This window comes from Hyperoodon ampullatus (assembly GCF_949752795.1).
Source record: "Hyperoodon ampullatus genome assembly, chromosome: 3".
NCBI lineage: Eukaryota > Metazoa > Chordata > Mammalia > Artiodactyla > Ziphiidae > Hyperoodon > Hyperoodon ampullatus.
The window spans coordinates 11,567,343-11,588,982 of record NC_136916.1 but is presented as its reverse complement, the minus strand read 5'-3'; the positions used below and the strand labels follow the sequence as shown (position 1 = coordinate 11,588,982).

The window sequence follows — 21,640 nt, the reverse complement described above, 5'->3', positions numbered from 1 at the left end:
TTATGGTCTCCTGTGTCGTTGGTATATGTAAAAACCCAAGACCAAACTTGAAGGTTTATTTAGGATTTTCTGTTTGTTCTTTGGGTTTTTGGTTTCATTTTGTTTGGTACCATTTTCTCCGTTTACAGCCAAATCAGTTTTGTGATACTTGAAACTTTTACTGATGTCAAATGGAGAAAGGGAACAGGGGAAAAAAACCTGTCTGCTCTTGTCCAAGAGTGGGACATTCCGAGGAAGAGAAAGTTTCCACTTGGTTCGTAAAATCACCAAAAGCTACAAATAGAAATAAGTCTTTTCCATAAATATTACTAAAAAGGGTTTAGCTATCTGTACAGGTGACCTTGATTTGTCCCATCTGCCAGAAACCCCATCTGCATCCAATCTTTTGTAACTGATGGGTTTTACATTGTTGTACCTGATTCATGGCTAAAATTTTGGAATGGGAACTGTGACGTCCCTGTGTGTGTTTGTACACGTGTTATAGATGTGTTGCACTGCCAGAAATAATTTGTAAAAGAGCTCTATTTAATTGGCTTAAAGGAAATTAAGTGCTTAAGTGAATACTCAAATATAAAAGAAACTGTCCAGAATGAGTTTCAGGCTCACGTCATCTAGGAAATATTCAGTATTGAATTAATATCTGGTGTTAAAGTTAGCTTAAGCTTGTTGGATTGATACAGGTATGTCATTAGAGCCATCAACATTAGGTATAATACTTTCATTGTACCTGGGTTTACTAGAAATCAAACGAGACCTTATTATTCCTGTTAAAAAGTTTGTCAGCAAGAAAAATAATGTGACAAAGCTTTTAAGTAAATTAAAGGTAAATGAAGTGAAGAGTTTTGGGTAAACTCTCTGGGAATAATGTTCTGGAAATGTCTGTCTGGAATAGTCTCTCCAGATTTTCGTACCTTGAAACTGAACTTAGTTCTAAGATAAGATTGAACTTAATTAAGAAAATAAATCTTGAAGGTAAAGTGGTACAAAATCTGAATTTGGTTCTCTAAGAGGACAAAGTTTTCTTAAAATATTGAACTCCTTTTGGTAATAGATCATGAGTTTTTGTTTAAGTGACCTGTATTTGCCATTGGGATCTTTTATTGCTGGTTAAAACTTTTGATATTTTTGACAAATGTCCCAAAGATCAAGTTCTAAGTGGGATTCATTTGACCTCTGGCTAACGTTGGGGTTTTCTGGAGGGTCTCTGCAACATCTCAAATTACTTGTTTTCTCTCCATCTCAGAGAGGAATATTAAACTAATTGGGCTTATTTGGTGTGATGAAGTGTGTGGGAGGCATTGTCAAATGGGTGGTGATAAAACTTCTTAGGTTGTACTGTATGGGTAAATGTTACTAACATATATATTCCAGAAATTATATGGAACTCCTAAAATTCTGGCACATCCTGGTAAATGATATCAGTCATAATTTTAGTAATTACCTTATTGTCATAGCCACAGCAGTAGTCAATTTTCTATTCAGTTGCACTGTAATCCCAGGTGGTTGAAGCCGAGGCAAAAAGGCATCCTTTTAATGGCTAGATGATCAATTGCTATCTATAGTTTTACAGGGGCTTTTGAATGACACTCTAGCTATTTTGTGAAGAAACAGGCCAGAATAATGAAATCCTTTATGTGCAAGCATTTGTACTATTCCCAGGGAAAATAAGGAAGGGAATGAGAGGACATGTTGCTTCAGACCATAACTCCTCTGGCTGAGCTGGCTGTCCCAGCTGCTCTGGCCGTTATGCCAGTATATCCAACCCTTACACCACCTTCCATTCCTATCCAGGCCCAGTTCCTGACACTGGGGCTCAGCACTTACCTCCTTATAGGATCAATTAGAAAATGCTGGGAATTCCCTGGCAGTCCAGTGGTTAAGGACTCGGCACTTTCACTGCAGTAGCCTGGGTTCAGTCCTTGGTCGGGGAACTAAGATCCCACAAGCTGTGCAGCGTGGCCAAAAGAACAAAACAAAACAAGAAAATCCTGTGCTAGTTTCTGGGGCACAGGGACTTGGTCTGGAATCGCCATCTAAGACCCAACAGGGCACCCAATTTGGGCCTGGAGCCACTTCTGGGACAGGGCTATTTTCCTTACACCGTTATCTCATGGGGGGCCTAAATGGAAATGACCAGCTGGCTGGGTTTCTCGAACTTGTTTACTTGGAAAGATTGCAGCCCTCCTTTTAGAGAGGATGCTCTACACCTGAAGCCCACTTGCCAGCACCCACGGCTGAACCAAATGGAGACCCCAGTGAGGGAAGAAGGCCCATATGAGAGCACTACTCATTAGTGCATCTTGGCAGGGCCTTGAAACGGGAAACCAAGGCAAGAGTTGGAACAAAATTCAAGAAATTCAGCAAAACAAATGAAGACCTCTCTGAATTTTTGGAAGGGATTTATCAGGCCTACACACATCATACTAATGCAGATCCCGAGGCCCCTGCAAATATTAGAATGGTAAATTTGACCTTTTGGGGCAAAGTGCCTCAGATTTCAGGAGAACATTGCAAAAATTGATGGTACATTTGGAATGAACCCTTCTCAATTGGTAGATGTTGCTTTTAAAGTGTTGAGGGAACAACAACAGAAGAAAGATGCAAAACGAAACACCACTTTTTTTTTTTTTTTTTTTTTGCTGTACGCGGGCCTCTCACTGCTGTGGCCTCTCCCGTTGCGGAGCACAGGCTCCGGACGCGCAGGCTCAGCGGCCATGGCTCACGGGTCCAGCCGCTCCGTGGCATTTGGGATCTTCCCGGACCGGGTCACGGACCCGTGTCCCCTGCATCGGCAGGCGGACTCTCAACCACTGTGCCACCAGGGAAGCCCTGAAACGCCACTTTTTTTGGCAGTGGCATTGGATTCCCGGAAGGCAAGTAACCCGGAGAGAGGTAGGCCACCACTGGGGAAGGAACAATATGCTTATTGTGCGGGGCAGCAGCAGTGGAAAACAGATTGCCCTCTGCTGAAACAGAAGAACAATAGAAGATGGGAGCCTCTCACGGTAGAGAGGAACGCTCTGAATGAAGAGACCCAGGGACTCCCTTGGCCTTGGGCACCCAACTCCCCACAGGAGCCCAGGGTGAAATTGACAGTGGGGGGATGACCTGATTGACTTTCTGATAGGCCTCACCCTGAAGTTTTTCAGCACAGTAGCGTGACATCTGAGTCCCACCAGAACATGCTTTAAGCCAGCAGATGATGCTCATGAACATCCCGGAAAAGGAGACCAAGCCCTTTACCCCAGAGTCTTAAACATAACCCAGAGACTGCTGTCAGACCTCCCAGGTGGGGACTCAACACAGAGGAACCTGCCCCACCGAGGACTGACAAATATTTACTCAAAGGCCTCGAGCCTCAGGAAATCTCAGATACCTGCTAGTGTTTGTGTGCACACCTTTTCAGGATCGGTGGAAGCATATCCCACCTGGACAGAAACTCTCTGAAGCGGTTAAAGCCCTCCTTAGCGAAATTATCCCCTGATTTGGATGAAGGCATTAAAACTGCATTCATCCTAGAGACCACTATGAACGGGAAAAACCAAGAAAATGAATCATATATCAGAAAGGAATGTTGCTAAAATGTCAGGAGACATTTAACTTGGGATAACCTTGCTAGTTGTCATGCTGCAGATCAGTGGCTCCCAGAAGCAGGCTTAAATTAAACACCTTTAGAATATTGTATGGTACTCCATTCCAGGTGTGTGCCCAGGCAGGAGAATCTATAAATGCTAAAAGACCTAGCGGTTGCCAATTACATTAAAACTTCAGACTCTATACTGACCTCTGCTCATGAGTTTCACTCCAACAGGTCTGCCCATCCAACTGAAGTAGATGGGAATTCCATTGCAGCTGGAGAAGGGGCAACCAATTTCTTTAATTGTGTCCAAATAAATAGCACAGGAATTTATATGTATTAGGAACTGGAACCAAAACCCCGAGTTCAATTATGAATTAGACAACAAAGTGCTAATAGGTTTCATCGGGTTCAAATAGTTGTAGATAAACAAAGGCTGACAGAAGATTCTAAGGAATATTCGTCACCTCCGTTCAACAGGAAGTAACCAGCCAGAGTGGTCTTCCTCCCTTTTCCCACAAGATTGTGGAATGGACATTGACAATGGGGAATTATTATAGGGAAGAACCTTTTGTGTTCTATTACAAGTTAGTCACTAAAGGGATATTGCCTATAAGCTTAAAATATACATAATGGCCCATCTCTGGGAACCCTGACTCCCAGGTAGTAAGCATTAAGCTAAAAATACCTTTGTGTAGCTCACAGGAAACATCCTGACCAGGCCCACCTGTGATTTCTTTCTGCAGAGAGAAAGAAGTTAACACCTCCCCTCTGGAGGCTGACCGGAAGCAGGAAATGCTTGACTTTACTCCCTCCCCTTTTAGTATAAAAGAAGCCTGAATTCTAACTCAGGCAAGATGGTTCTTTGGGGAATGAGTCCACCATCTTCTCTGTCTGCTGGCTTTCCAAATAAAGTCACTCTTTGTGCCCCAACGCCTCATCTCTCGATTTATTGGCCTGTTGTGGGGCGAGCAGTATGAGCTTGGACTCCGTAACAGCATCTTCCCATTCTCTCTCTTTGATTCTGCTTCTGTCATCACATCTCCTTCCATGACGCTGACCCTCCTGCCTCTTTCACATATAAGTGAATGCATTGCATTACCTTCACATAAGTGATTGTGATTGCATTGGGTCCACCTGGATAATCTCCCCAGTTCAACATCCTTAACGGTGGCGGGGGGGGGGTATCTGCAAAGACCCTTTTGCCCTGTAAGGGGACATGGTTACAGGTTCCAGGGATTAGGGTGTGGACATCTTGCAGGGGCCACTATTCAGCCTGCTTCATCAGGGAAACCACACTGAGATGTCTCTAAAAACATGAATATCAAAGTAGATTTTCTAATTTCTTGTTTTCTTTTCAGATGCAGAGAGAAATCGTTTATGCAAGAGGAGATGGCCCTGGTGCCTCTCGACCTGGACCCACGGCTCTCCTACCCCACACCATCCCAAATTCGCCACCGTCCACTCTTGTGCCACATTCCATGCCTCCCTCTCCATCCAGAATCCCTTACGGAGGCACCCGGCCAATGGTCATTCCTGGTAACGCCACCATCCCCAGGGACAGACTCTCCAGCCTGCCGGTCTCCAGATCCATCTCTCCCAGCCCCAGCGCCATCTTGGAAAGAAGAGACGTGAAGCCGGATGAAGACATGAGCGCCAAGAGCCTCGCGATGTACCGAAACGAGGGTTTCTACGCCGATCCTTACCTTTATCACGAGGGGAGGATGAGCATAGCCTCTTCGCACGGCGGGCACCCGCTGGATGTCCCTGATCACGGCATCGGGTATCACCGCGCTGCAGTTCGTTCAGCCAGTGCTTACTGCAGCCCTTCTTTGCAAGCGGAAATGCACATGGAGCAGTCACTGTACAGACAGAAGTCAAGGAAGTATCCGGAGAGCCTCTTGCCTACTCTGGGCTCCAAAACGCCCCCGGCCTCTCCTCACCGAGTCAGTGACCTGAGGATGGTGGAGATGCACGGTCTCCATAACGCCCATGGGCCCTCCCACACCATGCAGTCAGACCGGGTCTCACCCAGCCGCCAGGCCTTCAAAAAGGAGCCTGGCACCTTGGTGTACATTGAGAAGCCACGGACCACTCCAGGATTAGCCGGAATTGTGGACCTCGGCCCTCCTCTAGTTGAGAAGCAAGTGTTTGCTTATAGCACGGCTACGATACCCAAAGACAGGGAGACCAGGTAAGGCGGTGAGGGTGGCCAAGGGTGGTCCATGCCCATGTGCTGGTTTTGAGGGCTGCTTTACAGAAGTCAAACCAAGAGAACAGTGGTCAGCTGAGTGCCAGCCTTGAGCACTGTGCCCTGTGGGTACTGGCCGTTGGTGGGGAGGGGGGGAAGAGTAGAACCAGAGGACTGTCGTCAGCAAAGAGTTTCTAAATCCAGTGGTCGAGTGAGGCTGGGCAGTAGCCGGGCTAAAGGCAGGCAGGCACCCCAGCAAGAGAGGTCAGAACGGGCCTCCTGAGTGTGGATCTAACAGCAGCATCATTAATGTAAATCTGAATAATTCAGAAGAAAATTACGATTTCAGAAACCATTCAGACAAATCATCAAAAGCTGATCATAACTGATCTACCACTGAAAATGAGTGAGTGGTTCAAGCATTAACTGTTTGAAATGGCAGTGTGTGTTCTTGTGAAGTGCAATTTTGTTTTCTCATCTGGTTATGAGAAATGAAAAGGGTGTGTCACTGTCTGTCATCCCGAGTGATAAAAATATGAATTTGCATAAAAATAGGATGGTGTTAATGTAATACTCATTCAGGAGTGGTACAGAGATCAGCAAAATTTTTCTAGTGGATGTGACACTCCAGATATTTAAATTTCTTTTTAAGTTTACATGTGTTTATAATTTACCAGCCCAGAACCTTCATACTACATCTTGAAAACCCTCAAATTTGTAGAGTAATAGAAAAGCTAATCTTTTTTTTTTTTTTTTTAATTTTTGGCTGCATTGGGTCTTCGTTGCTGCGCGCGGGCTTTCTCTAGTTGCGGCGAGCGGGGGCTTCTCACTGTGGTGGCTTCTCTTGTTGCGGAGCACAGGCTCTAGGCACGCGGGCTCAGTAGTTGTGGCTTGTGGGCTCTAGAGCGCAGGCTCAGTAGTTGTGGCGCATGGGCTTAGTTGCTCCGTGGCATGTGGGATCTTACCCATGTCCCCTGCATTGGCAGGCGGATTCTTAACCACTACGCCACCTGGGAAGCCCCAGAAAAGCTACTCTTGATAGAGGGAATTTCTCTACCCTGAATGGGTTGACAGAAGGCAACATAATAATTATAATCATAAAAATCTAGTCAAAGAAACTGAGTCCAAAGGAGGTTAAGCATTTGACCTGTTGTCATATGGGAATTCAGAAGGGGCGTGAGAAATAAAATTCCGATATTCAGCCACTCAGTACCTTATTGCAACCACTGTTCCCTCCTCGTTACCAAAACCGATCATGTCACTTTCTACTACATAACCTTGTAAAAAGAAGGCCAAAATTGTGACTGGAATGTGATAGTATATCACGGTCTTAATCACACAAATCGGAAAGCTCTGTCCTCAACTGGCAGAATTTTATCATGAAAGGGCCGTCTCTTATCTGGTTCCAGAAGAAAGATTCCAGGAAGATGGAAAGAGAATAAACCTGGAAGTTGGGGGATCATCAATGTACCAAAAAGCTCTAACCCTCTCTACACAGCTTTAAAAAAAAGGGCTTCCCTGGTGGCACAGTGGTTGGGAGTCTGCCTGCCGATGCAGGGGACACGGGTTCATGCCCCAGTCCGGGAAGATCCCACATGCCGCGGAGCGGCTGGGCCCATGAGCCATGGCCGCTGAGTCTGCGTGTCCGGAGCCTGTGCTCCGCGACGGGAGGGACCACAACAGTGAGAGGCCTGCGTACCGCAAAAAAAAAAAAAAAAAAAAAAAAAAACCAGCAACAGTGACTGGCTTGAACTAGAGTGAAGTGGTTTATAGACAAGAGCTACCAAATATTCAAGGAACAAGAGGTTACAAATCGTCTTTGTTCTGCTGCTATAGTACTGGTTGTAAGGGCTACAGATAACTTGGCTTTTTAGTTAACTGCTTGCAAGGTCACCAGGAGCCACATCTGATACTGATGGAGCAGATTGCACATTTCCCAGAGATCCTGTACATGGTGCTGGATTCCATGACAGAATGAGACTTTGCATTGTCTCCCTTGTGGAGGGAGGGTATATATTCTTTGTGTGGAAAGAGGGATGACGCAGGTCTTTGCTGACAGGAGAGTAGATGGTGGATGGTGGCAGAGACGAGGCTGTGTGGTTACCAAACTGTGTTTTCTTTTCCTCTGGGGCTCAAAACTATCTGCATCTCCGAGCCTCCTTTGCAGTTAAGTGTGGCCATGCGAGTGGGTTCTGGCCAATGGCAAGTGGGTAGAGTTGATGTAAACTGTCTCCAAGAATAGTTCCTATTAAAAAATCTGCGGCATGGGAAACAAAACAAAACGGTGACAGGCTTGATTACGCAGGACTAAGAAAAATGAAGACTCAGAAAAAGGTATTTATTCTCTCCTTTCCAAAGTCCTTAGGAAGTTAAATTCTAAGAATCAAAGAAAGGGATGCCTCCCATGACCATAGAAAGCTGAGGGGTGTGAGATAAACACTGAGGCTCTTTGAACAGACCAGTGTCACAACCGGAGGGAAATCTACCAAGACGTGCCTTAAGGCTAGGGAGCTTGCGCCCTGTGCTTCTAAGAAAGGGTAACACATCTGCTCCGGCGGGCTGTGAGTGGCTGGTTGGGAAATGTGTGTCACTGATAGGAAGGGACTTGGAGTCATAAGAATTTAGTCCAGGAAAAAGTAAGAACTATCCATCTCCAGGGCCAGGATCCATCCTCCCCCACCACCCTGCTGACCCACCTTGTGGGAATGAGAGGATTGTGAGCTTGATTCCACATCAAGCCATGTGCACCCTGCTGAGTGCCAGGCACACTTTGGCCAACGATGGCGTCTGGCTTCTCGCTCAGCACCTAGTTCATCGTCATGCATGTGGGTACCACGTGTATATAACTGAACATCACTGAACCCAGTTCCCAGGATTGGGTTATGGTGGGACCAAACTGAAGGGCCCTCTGCTATGTGGAGTTGCCTCTGTACTGCTTCCTGATCAGAGTCTTGAAGAATTTTAGCCTTCGGTAGCATCAGTATATTTTCAGGGCCTCTGCTTCCTCAGAGGTTTCTGTTTTTTATCAAAGCTCAGAAAATGCTATGGGTTTGTCTTATGTGTTAGCAACTCCTTTTAGAAAATCCAAGTTCTTATTTCTAGAAAAACAAGGATTAGGAAAGTTGACTAAAGATTAATGTTCACCTAAAATACACTGTCATGATCACTGCCGTATTCTGACATATGGTTGTAATTCAGAATATAATTTTACATTTTTGAATTCATTCCTGTAAATGTGAAATAGCAGAGGAGGAATTTTATCTCACATCTTGCTTAGGTGATTCCTCACCACAGGCTAGATTCCCTTCTCCTGTAGCCCTACACACGCGCGCGTGCGCGCACACACACACACACACACCGTCTACATTTAGAGTTGGTATTACTGAAACACCTAAGCATTCCCACTAACTCAACCCAGGCACATGACAAAAGTATGTAAAGAATGATTCTCTCGTAAAAACTTGAGTCTGGACATCGTGCTGCTAACACTGCTACCCACCACCCCACTGTTACCTAGACAGGTTGGAATGTGCCATACTTGCTCTTTTTCAGCTGCAAATCTAAACTCCTGGAAAGCTTGATGTCTAGGCTGAAATGTAGTACTGCTGGGTAATATAAGAACACTGACGGTAGCTATCATTTATTTAAGGTCTTTTATGGACCAAGCACGATGTTAAGTAGTTTCCATACATCATATGATGTAATCGTCATGATGATCCAGTGCAGTATGTACTATGATCATCCCTATTTTACAGATGCAGAAACAGAGCTCAGAGAGGTTATGTAACTTGCCCAAGGTCACAAAGCCAGTAAGTGGCATAGAATGTCCAGGTACATTAAGGAATCCATACTTTTTACCACTGTGCAGTATTCTGCCTGGTGGGTGAGAACTATGAGCCCCACCTTCACCCAGCAGAGAAGTGAATTTGAGAGTGAATTCTAAGCATTTCAACCAAGACAAAATGCTAAGTAGCTGCTCTGAAAGGATATTTACAATCATCAACATGGTAGAATTTGCATAATTATGCTGCTAAATATATACATGTCATTTAAAATATAACTGTCCCAGCTAGTATATTAGCACAATTATACAGAAATAGGGGAAGAAAGAAGAGAACATTCTTGGTAGATTTCATTTTGAAAGAAATGAATGTGAGTACCATGTCAAAGAAAATCTTAAAAACAAGATCACCAGAAACAATTACTGAAGCACAAGATTATAATCCATTGTTACACCTATACATTGGTGCTCTTTTAGATATATTTAGTCTGTGCAAGTATTTGTAAAGAAGCTTCATCCCCTAAAAGTAACTTCATGAGTACAGGGTCCTATAAGGTGCCAAACCAATTTCTGTTGCAATTTCATAATATTAAAAAGCAAATCTGAGTGTTTTTTACATGAAACTCTCAAGTGAAATTTTACATCTAAGATGTGAAGCTACAAAAACACAGGAGGGAGACTGAGAAATCTGTAGAGATGCTTTCTTTGGGGCACTGCTGGATTCATATACTCTTCAGAAGACCACTTCTATGAAATAGCCCATTAACTGCAGAGTGTTTGAAATCAGAAAAATTTTCTTTCTCATCTGTACTCAGGAAACTTCCAACAGTAGCTTTTTTTTAACGCAATTTTGTAATAGCTCTATTGACTTGAAAATGAGTTAAAGACAAAGTAGTTTCACCTTGGTCTTGTACTTAGCTCATGTGCTTTGATTTAATGAATTTGGCATCTCTTTTCTTATAAAGATGCTTCCACAAAGCATCTAGCGATGACAAATTATATACAGGAGATCTGGAAAAAATAGTGTAGAATATATATGGTGGTAGCATCTTCCTCCCAAGACGGCCATGGACTTTGGGGTAGGAAAGTGGATTACAACTGCTTTGACCTTCAGAGTAGTATGGTCGCCTCTCAGTCTCCATGGGGATTGGTTCCGGGAGCCCGTGGATACCCAAATCCATGGATGCTCAAGTCCCTTATTTAAAAGGGCATAGTTCAGTCAGCCCTCCATATCTGTGGTTCCACATCCACGGATTCAACCAATGTGCAAATTTCAATCTGCCGTTGGTTGAATCTGAAGTCGCAAAACCTGCGAATATGGAGGGCCGACTGTAATTCTCAAGTCTGAGCTTCTAGAAGGAAAATGACCTTGAGTGCTGAGGTGGTTTTACCCAGATGATTTCCTTTCAACAAGGCCTCCAGGCAGGGAGTGGGTCCATGTGACTAAGAGGCCCTGTGCAAGGGAGACAGTGTGTGACAGGTGACTGCAGGCGTGAGGCTCTGTCTTGCCAGGGTTATAAAAGTACTTCATTAAACAGCATCATCGTCCCTATCCATGACACATAAAACAGCCGTTAAGAATTGTAAAACTCTAGGACATTTATGTTTTGCTATTTTGTATTTATAGCTTGGCTCATATAATGTGAAATATCTCTATCGAAATAACACTCAAACTTCAAGGGTGCTCACTGCAAAGTGACTAATAGCTCTCCTTCCAAATGTATAACAGATTCCCCCTAATAAAGTATTTTTCAAGACATGGTAAACTTGAACTGAGATCATAATTTTTACACTCTTCTGCACCTACAGTAGCTAAATTCAACAAACTAGTCAAGAATTCACTTGGAGCAAATCCTTGCCTGTCTGGGCACTTGTATGTGGAGGAAAAGAAGCCACGTGACATCTGCTGTGATCTAAGGCATCGCAGATTTAGAGAAGTAGAATCCCACGCCTTAGAATGAAAGGGAAGGAAAATTTCTATGTACAGGAGGAAGCCTGCATGCTAACTGGTAGCTTGGGTCTGTTCTTAATCATTTTACTTCGCTTTCTCATTTTATGAGCATTAAGTATTATTGTGTTGGTAGCTTTGAGGAATAGGATGCATCCTTGGTTTACTAGTTAATTGAAAGTCTGAATTCATATTTGTGTCATTTAAAATGTTCACAGTGCCTGGCATGCCTTTGAAGATTTTCTAAACTATGTTAGATATCCTGTTAGAGAGGTGATTCTGAAAAAGAATGGTTAATTTTTTTTCCTTTTCCTGATTGTATAGTCAAAAGGGAGCCATATCAGACATCTCGTATGTAGTTAGACTTCGGATCTTCCCAGAGCAAGGTTTCTTAACTTCTGCACTCTTGGTATTTGGGGCCTGTCCTGTGCATTCTAGGGTGTTTAGCAGCATCTCCAGCCTCCCCGCATCCCACTAGATGCCAGTAGCAAACTCCCCGGAAATGCTGCCCCAGTCGCAACAACCGAAGATGTGTGTCTCCAGACATTGTCAAATGCTGTCAAATCCAAAACGTGGATCTTGATGATGATTACCTCAGTTTTACCCTTTCTCTCTTGGTAAAGCAGCTTCATTATTGTTAGAACTTGCTGTTATCTTTGGTTCAATCAACCTGTGATCAGTCATTCATTGAGAGGCAGTCACGTGCCATGTGTTTGTTTGTTTGTTTGTTTTTGTGGTACACGGGCTTCTCACTGCTGTGGCCTCTCCCGTTGTGGAGCACACGCTCCGGACGTGCAGGCTCAGCAGCCATGGCTCACGGGCCCAGCCGCTCCGCAGCATGTGGGATCTTCCCGGACCGGGGCACGAACCCATGTCCCCTGCATCGGCAGGCGGACTCTCAACCACTGTGCCACCAGGGAAGCCCATGTGCCATGTTTATGAACATGGTCTCCAGAGCCAGAGAGCCTGGGTTCAAGTGCCTGTTCTAACGCTTGTTAGCCGTCGTAAACTTCGACAGATCACGGAGTCCTGCTCTGCCTCAGCTTGCTCGTCTGTAAAACAGAGATAATAATAGCACCTACCTCATAGGATGGAACAGCTCATTACAGTTAAGTGTCTTGTGCCATGCCTGGCGTAGCGTAAGTGCTGAGTTCCTACTTTGAACAAAGCACTCCACTAAATGCTACTAAGCCCAGAGATGAATACACAGAAATGGCTAGAACAAGGACTGTGCCAGAGGAAGCAGGGAGACATAATTGTTAACTATAATGCTAGGAAAAATATAAAGCAGGTGGGCGGGGGGGTGTGGGGAGGGCGGATACAGGAGAGAGTAAAAGTAAATGTGCACAGAGAATGGAATTAGGTGGGAGGAAAGATCCAAATGAGAATGTTTAGACTATCAAAGCCACTTTTCAGTGCATATCAGGAGAATGGTGGGGTTCGTACATTGTCTTGGGACCAGGTGCCAAGAGACAAGCCAGGATTACAGCATCTTCTTAAAATTGTGCCTGAGCTGTATGACGGATGATAAGAACGCCTAACCAGGTAGCGCTGAAATTATTAGGTCATCTGATGCTTGTTTTGATGCCTAACAGTGCCTGACCGATTCAGTTATTGTCTGAATTGCTTTCCTGGGTAGCTCTAATTAGGGATCAATAAACGGTTATTGAGCTCCTCTTTGTGTGCTTAGCTGGGGACTGATTGCTTTGCAGGGTACAAAGAAACTTAGATGTGTCCCCACCTGCAAGGAATACGAACCGGGAAGACAGTCATAAAACATTAAAAGCATAATACGAACGTGTAAGCTATGCCACAGTTAAGTGCAGGAAGCTTCTGAGCTACGAATGCTTATTAAATAACTGGTTTTTAAGAACAACCACAACAATAGGATTTCACTCATAGGTGTTGCCCAGGGATGATCTTCTTGTCACCCTAAGAGTGGCAGTGTCTCCTGGTGAAGTGGAGAGCAGGGAGGAGGCTTTACAGGTCACTAAGGGGGACGGTGCCTTTCCCTGAGGCTGGAGCTGCAGGGGGAGATCTGTTCCCAGCATCTCCCAAGTTCAGCTGGAAAGTCAGGACACGTTTTCCTTGAAAACAATGAGGAACAATGAAAGGACTAATAATACACTGTAGGTTAAAGAGGCTTCCATGGGCCAGCTGGAAATCCACCATTTTATTCCAAGTTCTAAACAATGAAAGTAGATGAAAACTTTGCAGTTACAAGCCTACCATAATTTGGGGACGGCTTGTACATAATTAATTCCAAAGGAGTGATACAGAGAGTAATTGCTGTGAGTTCAGAAACGGGAGCACTTTCCTGAACTTAGGCTGGGCTGGAAGCCTTCATGAGAATGCCAGGATGGACTCGCATTTAAGGAATTTACATAATGGAATGAAAAGATACCATTTGGAAAGACAGATTGATCTCTATCCAAAATTTGCTGTATTTCTACCATTATGCTTCCTATAAAAGTGACATCTAGATATGGTGTTTTGGCAGTCTCAGAGCACATAGGTGCTGATAAATTGAATTATGATTTCATTCACAGGAATATAACTTTATGGTTAAGTAATATTTGCTAGTCATTCTTTAGGCTGCTGAGTTCATTCAAGAGCTGTCTGATAAACGTGATACTCAACCAACTGACAAATGTCTGAAGATAGCCCTACTCTTATCCAAGGGATATTCTATCAAAAATACCGGCGGAAGGACTGCCACAAGCTCTGTGTTAACTTTGAACAAATCAGTTTCTCAAAAGGGAAAGCCATCCTCTGTCACTAATTAGGTGACATTAAAATGCACCCCTATATCTCCTTTGAATATTCACGAGGTGCTGTCAATCAGACGCCTTAGGTCTGAAACCAGAAACTAAGTCAGAACAACCTAAATTTTGTGAGATTCAGATAAGCCCCTTTCCTTGCAAACTAAAACGTCTTTCTTCAAAGAGAAGAGGAATAAATGTTTAGGTACAGGTTCAGCCTGGCAAGATCAACTCACTGCCGAATCGGTGTGACTATGACCCAACCTGAAGATGGGGCTCATCTAAATAGCCTGACGGCCCAACAGCTGAATAATCTAGGGCTGCCGTGGTGTCCCAACCATTTAACCCCTCTTGTGATTAGTTGTCCTGCTCTCCGGTGGAGTTTACAGAGATTACACTTGTCCTTATTTGAGTTTTGGACTTGATTTTTCATGAATGAAGTGATTCAAAAATATAGCCAGGTCTAAGCATTAATTTGAACTTCCAAAAATTGTGGGTCTTAAAAAGTCTGTGTTGACTCTTACAGGGCCAACATGTATTGCCAGTAATACCTACTCTTTCTCCCTGTCCATCTTCAGAGCTGAAGGGATGCAATCTCTTTTTTGAAGTTTATTTTCTTGAAGTATAGTGATTTACAATGTTGTGTTAATTTCTGCTCTACAGCAAAGTGATTCATATTCTTTTTCATATTCTTTTCCATTATGGTTTAATCACAGGATACCAAATATAGTTCCCTTGTTGTTTATCCATCCTATATATAATAGTTTGCCTCTGCTAATCCCAAACTCCCAATCCATCCTTCCCCCAACCCCCTGTCCCCTTGGCAACCACAAGTCTGTTCTCTGTGAGTCTATTTCTGTTTCATAGATAAATTCATTTGTGTCATATTTTAGATTCCATATGTAAGTGATATCATATGGTATTTGTCTTTGTCTGACTTACTTCACTTAGTGTGATAATCTCTAGGTCCACCCATGTTGCTGCAAATGGCATTATTTCATTCTTTTTTGTGGCTGAGTAGTATTCCATTGTCTGTATGTAACACATCATCTTTATCCATTCATCTGTCAGTGGACGTTTAGGTTGTTTCCATGTCTTGGCTATTGTGAATAGTACTGTTATGAACGTTGGGGTGCATGTACCTTTTTGAAATAGACTTTTCATCTTTTCTGGATACATGCCCAGGAGTGGGATTGCTGGATCATATGGCAACTCTATTTTTAGTTTTTTAACTGTTTTCCAAAGTGGCTGCACCAATTTACATTCCCACCAACAATGTAGGATGAAGGGATCCGATCTCTCTCTCTCTCTTTTTTTTTTTTTTTTTGCTGTATGTGGACCTCTCACTGTTGTGGCCTCTCCCGTTGTGGAGCACAGGCTCCAGATGCGCAGGCTCAGCGGCCATGGCTCACGGGCCCAGCCGCTCCGTGGCATGTGGGATCTTCCCGGACCGGGGCACAAACCTGTGTCCCCTGCATCGGCAGGTGGACTCTCAACCACCGCGCCACCAGGGAAGCCCCCGATCTCTTAATTGCAGACTTTTAGAAGGAGAAACAGGACACTTTCCAAAGGACCAATGATTGCTACTTCTTTGGTCAAATGATGTTTTCACTATCATGCAGCCTCAGTTGTTTTTTGTCTTTGTAATAAAGGCAGTGTGTCCCTACTCCTGGAACAAGCACAGGGATCTAAGAAGACCAAAAAAAAAAAAGAGAGAGAGAAAGAAAAGAAACCCATGAGAGAGACCAAGTATAGGAAATGCCTTCCTTCTTTTCCCTAGGAATCATTATCTTATCTCTTTGAAGTCCACCCTGAGAATCTGTGGATCAAAAGCAGGTGGGAAGGGCTTTCCTGGTGGCACAGTGGTTAAGAATCTGCCTGCCAATGCAGGGGACACGGGTTCGAGCCCTGGTCCAGGAAGATCCCACATGCCGCGGAGCAACTAAGCCCTTGTGCCACAATTACTGAGCCTGCGCTCTAGAGCCTGCGAGCCACAACTACTGAGCCCATGTGCCACAACTACTGAGCCTGTGCTCTAGAGCCCGCAAGCCACAACCACTGAGCCTGCACGCCTAGAGCCCATGCCCCACAACAAAGAGAAGCTACCATAATGAGAAGCCCGCGCGCCGCAACTAGAGAAAGCTTGTGTGCAGCAACGAAGACCCAATGCAGCCAAAAATAAATAAATATATTAAAAAAAAAAAAAAAGGTGGGAGTGGGGAGCTTCCTTCTGCAGCCCCCGTAGGATCACTCAAGAGACCATCACCCCGTATCCTCTGATACCTTCACTCATTGGAAGGTCAAATACAGGTCTGTATTCAAGTAGCCAGAACATGAACAGACAGCTATTCATACTGGTTTGTACCTGCACCAAAAAAAAAAAAAAAAAAAAAAGCTCTGTCACTTCCAGAGCAGGAATATTAAAAATTGCCCTCAGGGAAGAGGAAGAAAATGCAAAGCAGATGATATCATAAGGCAGGGTGTAGGCTTGCCCTGGGGAGCGAAGGCTCTCGTCAGCTGGGAAGTGGAGCCTCACCCCAGATGGTGGGTGAGTCACAGGAGGTGGCCCAGAGCCCTGCTGGGAGCCCTGGATCGGGGAGGGGGTACGCATGACCGGCTGTGTTTCCTTAGACCCTGCCTTGCCAGTAAGCCTCGGTGTCCTTGTTGTGACCAGGGGATGGTAACTAGGACCTCCTGCGGGTTCTGTTGAAATGAAAACGGGTGTAAAATCGCTTTGTGAACTGGAAAGTTCTCCATAAATAAGAGACTTTATGACATAACACCGTGAGGCCATAGCCCCTTTGCATAAAGGAGCACTAGCGCACAGGCCGTTTGGAGACTGTGTGTCTGAGGCACTGTGTGTCCAGAGGCTGGCTTAGGTCCGCATTCTGGTCTCAGCCAGAACAGCCCTCCCAGACAGTAGGTTGTGAAATAGATTAAAGGCGACCTGGAGTTTTTCCAGGTGCAATTGCTATGCTGTGCAGAAACCTCCCCTCACCGAAGTCAGCCATTGTGCCCGTCAGGAGCACAGGCCCGGGTGTGGCTGAGCTTTGCCCAGCCTGCTGGGCCTGCCACACATTTTTTTTTTTTTTTGTCTTCAGTCAAGATCACAAGACCAGAATGGAAAGAAAACCCGGGGGGTCTAAAATAAGTTCCCCCTAACTAGACATTTGTGTGAGTCTAGAATTCTGCAGCTGGCAGGATGCGGTTCTCCTTGGGTTATGGGGGTAAAGAGAAGGGGCGCCTCTGTTTAACAAGGGAGCCCCGTGGGGGAAGGTGGTCCCTGTTTCCTCTGTGTGTCAAGTTCATTCAGTTTCTTACGTTTCCTGCCATGACCTCGTTCACTGGCTTCCTGTGTTTGAACTTCCTGGGACTTTTCTTGCCTCTGGCAGTTTGCATTTACTCTTCCTTTGCCTTGTGCTTCCTTCCACCTTCATCTACCTGGATGGCTCCTCCCTGACGTCAGGGCTTCACCCGAAGGCCATCAGCTCAGCAAGGCACACCTACACACGTACCTATGCACATACACATAACCGTCTAATTAGTATATTGATATTACAAATAATATATTATTACATTATAAATAAGTAATATCTGTATATTTATATATATTTATATACATATATATATATAGGCTTGGCTAAAAAGTTCATTCAGGTTTTTCCACAATATTGTATGGAAAAACCCGAACGAACTTTTTGGCCAGTGATAGATATATAAATTTTTTATTTTTATTTTTTTATTTTTATTTTTATTTTTTTTAACTTATTTAGTATGTTGTACCATTACTTTCAACCCCTAGAATGTAAATTCCACTAGGGTAAGCCTTTTGTTTTATTTATTTATTTGTTTGTTTGTTTGTTTGTTTTATTGGAGTATAGTTGCTTTACAGTGTTGTGCTAGTTTCTGCTGTACAATGAAGTGAATCAGCTATGTGTGTACATATATCCCCTCCCTCCCACCTCCCCCCCATCCCACCCATCTCGGTCATCACAGTGCACCGAGCTGAGCTTCCTGTGCTTCATAGCATGTTCCCACTTGTTCTCTGTTTTACACATGGTCGTGTGTATATGTCAATCCTAATCTCCCAATTCGTCCCACCATCCCCTTCCCCAAGTGGGTCCACATGTCCCTTCTGCATGCCTGTGTCTCTATACCTGCCCTGCAAATAGGTTCCTCTGTACCATTTTTCTAGATCGCACATAAATGCATTAATATACGATATTTCTTTTTCTCTTTCTGGCTTCACTCAGTATGACAGGCTCAAGGTCCATCCACATCTCTACAAATGACCCAATTTTGTTCCTTTTTATGGCTGAGTAATATTCCATTGTATATATGTACCACATCTTCTTCTTTTTTTTTTTTTTTTCCCCCGGTACGCGGGCCTCTCACTGTTGTGGCCTCTCCCGTTGCGGAGCACAGGCTCCGGACGCGCAGGCTCAGCGGCCATGGCTCACGGGCCCAGCCGCTCCGCGGCATGTGGGATCTTCCCGGACCGGGGCACGAACCCGTGTCCCCTGCATCGGCAGGCGGACTCTCAACCACTGTGCCACCAGGGAAGCCCTCACACCTTCTTTATCCATTTGTCTGTCGGTGAGCATTTAGGTTGCTTCCATGACTTGGCTATTGTAAATAGTGCTGCAATGAACATTGGGGTGCATGTGTCCTTTTGAATTATGGTTTTTTCAGGGTATATGCTCAGTAGTGGGATTGCTGGGTCATATGATAGTTCAATTTTTAGTTTTTTAAGGACCCTCCATATTGTTCTCCATAGTGGCTGTATCACTTTACATTCCCACCAACAGTGCAAGAGGGTTCCCTTTTCTCCACACCCTCTCCAGCATTTATTGTTCGTAAATTTTTTGATGATGGCCATTCTGACCGGTGTGAGGTGATACCTCATTGTAGTTTTGATTTGCATTTCTCTAATAATTAGTGATGTTGAGCATCTTTTCACGTGACCCTTGGCCATCTGTATGTCTTCTTCGGTGAAATGTCTATTTAGGTTTTCTGCCCATTTTGTAATTGGGTTGTTTGTTTTTTTGATATTGAGCTCCATGAGCTGTTTATATTTTGGAGATTAATCCTTTGTCCGCTGCTTTGTTTGCAAATATTTTCTCCCATTCTGAGGGTTGTCTTTTCGTCTTGTTTATGGTTTCCTTTGCAGTGCAGAAGGTTTTAAGTTTACTTAGGTTCTATTTGTTTATTTTTGGTTTTATTTTCATTACTCTAGGAGGTGGGTCAAAAAGATCTTGCTGTGGTTTATGTCAGAGAGTGTTTTTCCTGTTCTCCTCTAAGAGTTTTACACTGTCCGGACTTACATTTATTTAGGTCTTTAATCCATTTTAAGTTTATTTTTGTGTATGGTGTTAGGGAATGTTCTAATTTTTATTCTTTTACATATAGCGGCCCAGTTTTCCCAGTACCACTTATTGAAGAGGCTGTCTTTTCTCCATTGTATGTCCTTGGCTCCTTTGTCATAAATTAAGTGACCATATGTGCATCGGTTTATCTTTGGTCGTTCTATATTTCTGTTTTTGTGCCAGTACCATATTGTCTTGATTACTATAGCTTTGTAGTATAGTTTGAAGTCGGGGAGCCTGATTCCCCCAGCTCTGTTTTTCTTAAGATTGCTTTGTCTGTTCAGGGTCTTTTGTGTTTCCATACAAATTGTAAAATATTTTGTTCTAATTATGTAAAGAATGCTATTGGTAATTTGATAGGGATTGCATTGAATATGTAGATTGCTTTGGGTAGTATAGTCATTTTCACAATATTGATTCTTCCAATCCAAGAACATGGTGTATCTCTCCATCTGTCTGTGTCATCTTTGATTTCTTTCATCAGTATAGTTTTCTGAGTACAGGTCTTTTGCCTCCTTAGGTAGGTTTATTCCTTGGTATTTTATTCTTTTTGTTGCAGTGGTAAATGGGATTGTTTCCTTAATTTCTCTTTCTGATTTTTCATCATTAGTGTATAGGAATGCCAGAGATTTCTGTGCATTAATTTTGTATCCTGCAACCTTACCATATTCATTGATTAGCTCTAGTAGTTTTCTGGTGGCATCTTTAGTATTTTCTATGTATAGTATCATGTCACCTGCGAACAGTGACAGTTTTGCTTTTTCTTTTCCAATTTGGATTCCTTTATTTCTTTTTCTTCTCTGATTCTCGTGGTTAGGACTTCCGAAACTGTGTTGAATAGGAGTGGTGAGAGTGGACATCCTTGTCTTGTTCCTGATCTTAGTGAAAACACTTTCAGGTTTTCACCATTGAGAATGATGTTTGCTTGTGTTTGTCATATATGGCCTTTATGTTGAGGTAGGTTTCCTCTATGCCCATTTTCTGGAGAGTTTTTATCATAAATCGGTGTTGAACTTTGTCAAAAGTGTTTTCTGCATCTGTTGAGATGATCATATGGTTTTTATTCCTTAATTTGTTAATATGGTGTATCACATTGATTGATTTGCGTATATTGAAGAATCCTTGCATTCCTGGGATAAATTCCACTTGATCATGGTGTATGATCCTTTTAATGTGTTGTTGGATTCTGTTTGCTGGTATTTTGTTGAGGATTTTTGCATCTATGTTCATCAGTGACATTGGTCTGTAATTTTTGTGTGTATGATAACTTCGTCTAGTTTTTGTATCAGGGTGATGGTGGTCTCGTTGAACAAATTTGGGAGTGTTCCTCCCCCTGCAATTTTTTGGAAGAGTTTGAGAAGGATAGGTGTTAACTCTTCTCTAAATGTTTGCTAAAATTTGCCTATGAAGCCATCTGGTCCTGGACTTTTGTTTGTGGAAAAAGATTTTTAATTTCAGTCTCAATTTCAGTGCTTGTGATTTGTCTGTTTATATTTTCTAATTCTTCCTGGTTCAGTCTTGGAAAATTGTACCTTTCCAAGAATTTCTCCATTTCTTCCAGGTTGTCCATTTTATTGACATAGTTGTTTTTAGTAGTCTCTGATAATCCTTTGTATTTCTGCAGTGTCAGTTGTGATTGCTCTGTTTTCATTTCTAATTTTATTGATTTGCATCCCCTTCCTTTTTTTCTTGATGATTCTGTCTAAAGGTTAATCAATTTTGTTTATCTTCTCAAAGAACCAACTTTTAGTTTCATTGATCTTTGGTATTGTTTTCTTCATTTCTATTTCATTTATTTCTGCTCTGATCTTTATGATTTATTTCCTTCTACTGACTTTTGGTTTTCTTTGTTCTTTTTTCTATAGTTGCTTTAGGTGTAAGGTTAGATTGTTTGTTTGAGATTTTTCTTGTTTCTTGAGGTGAGATTGAATTGCTATAAACTTCCCTCTTAGAACTGTTTTTGTTGCGTCCCATAGGTTTTGGGTCATCCTGTTTTCATTGTCATTTGTGTCTAT

At 43.3% G+C, this 21,640-nt stretch overlaps 1 protein-coding gene across 8 annotated transcripts in view; it reads left to right on the top strand.

The window, feature by feature from the left end:
- Positions 1 to 21,640, top strand: part of KIAA1217 — a gene marked incomplete at both ends in the record, with an annotated part of 334,999 nt that overhangs the window by 252,383 nt on the left and 60,976 nt on the right. For all 8 annotated transcript variants that reach the window (XM_079700167.1, XM_079700164.1, XM_079700165.1 and 5 more), the window contains one exon: positions 4,939 to 5,771. In XM_079700167.1, coding sequence (XP_079556293.1) covers positions 4,939 to 5,771 — 833 coding nt within the window. Of the gene's footprint in view, positions 1 to 4,938; positions 5,772 to 21,640 lie in introns of those variants that run through there.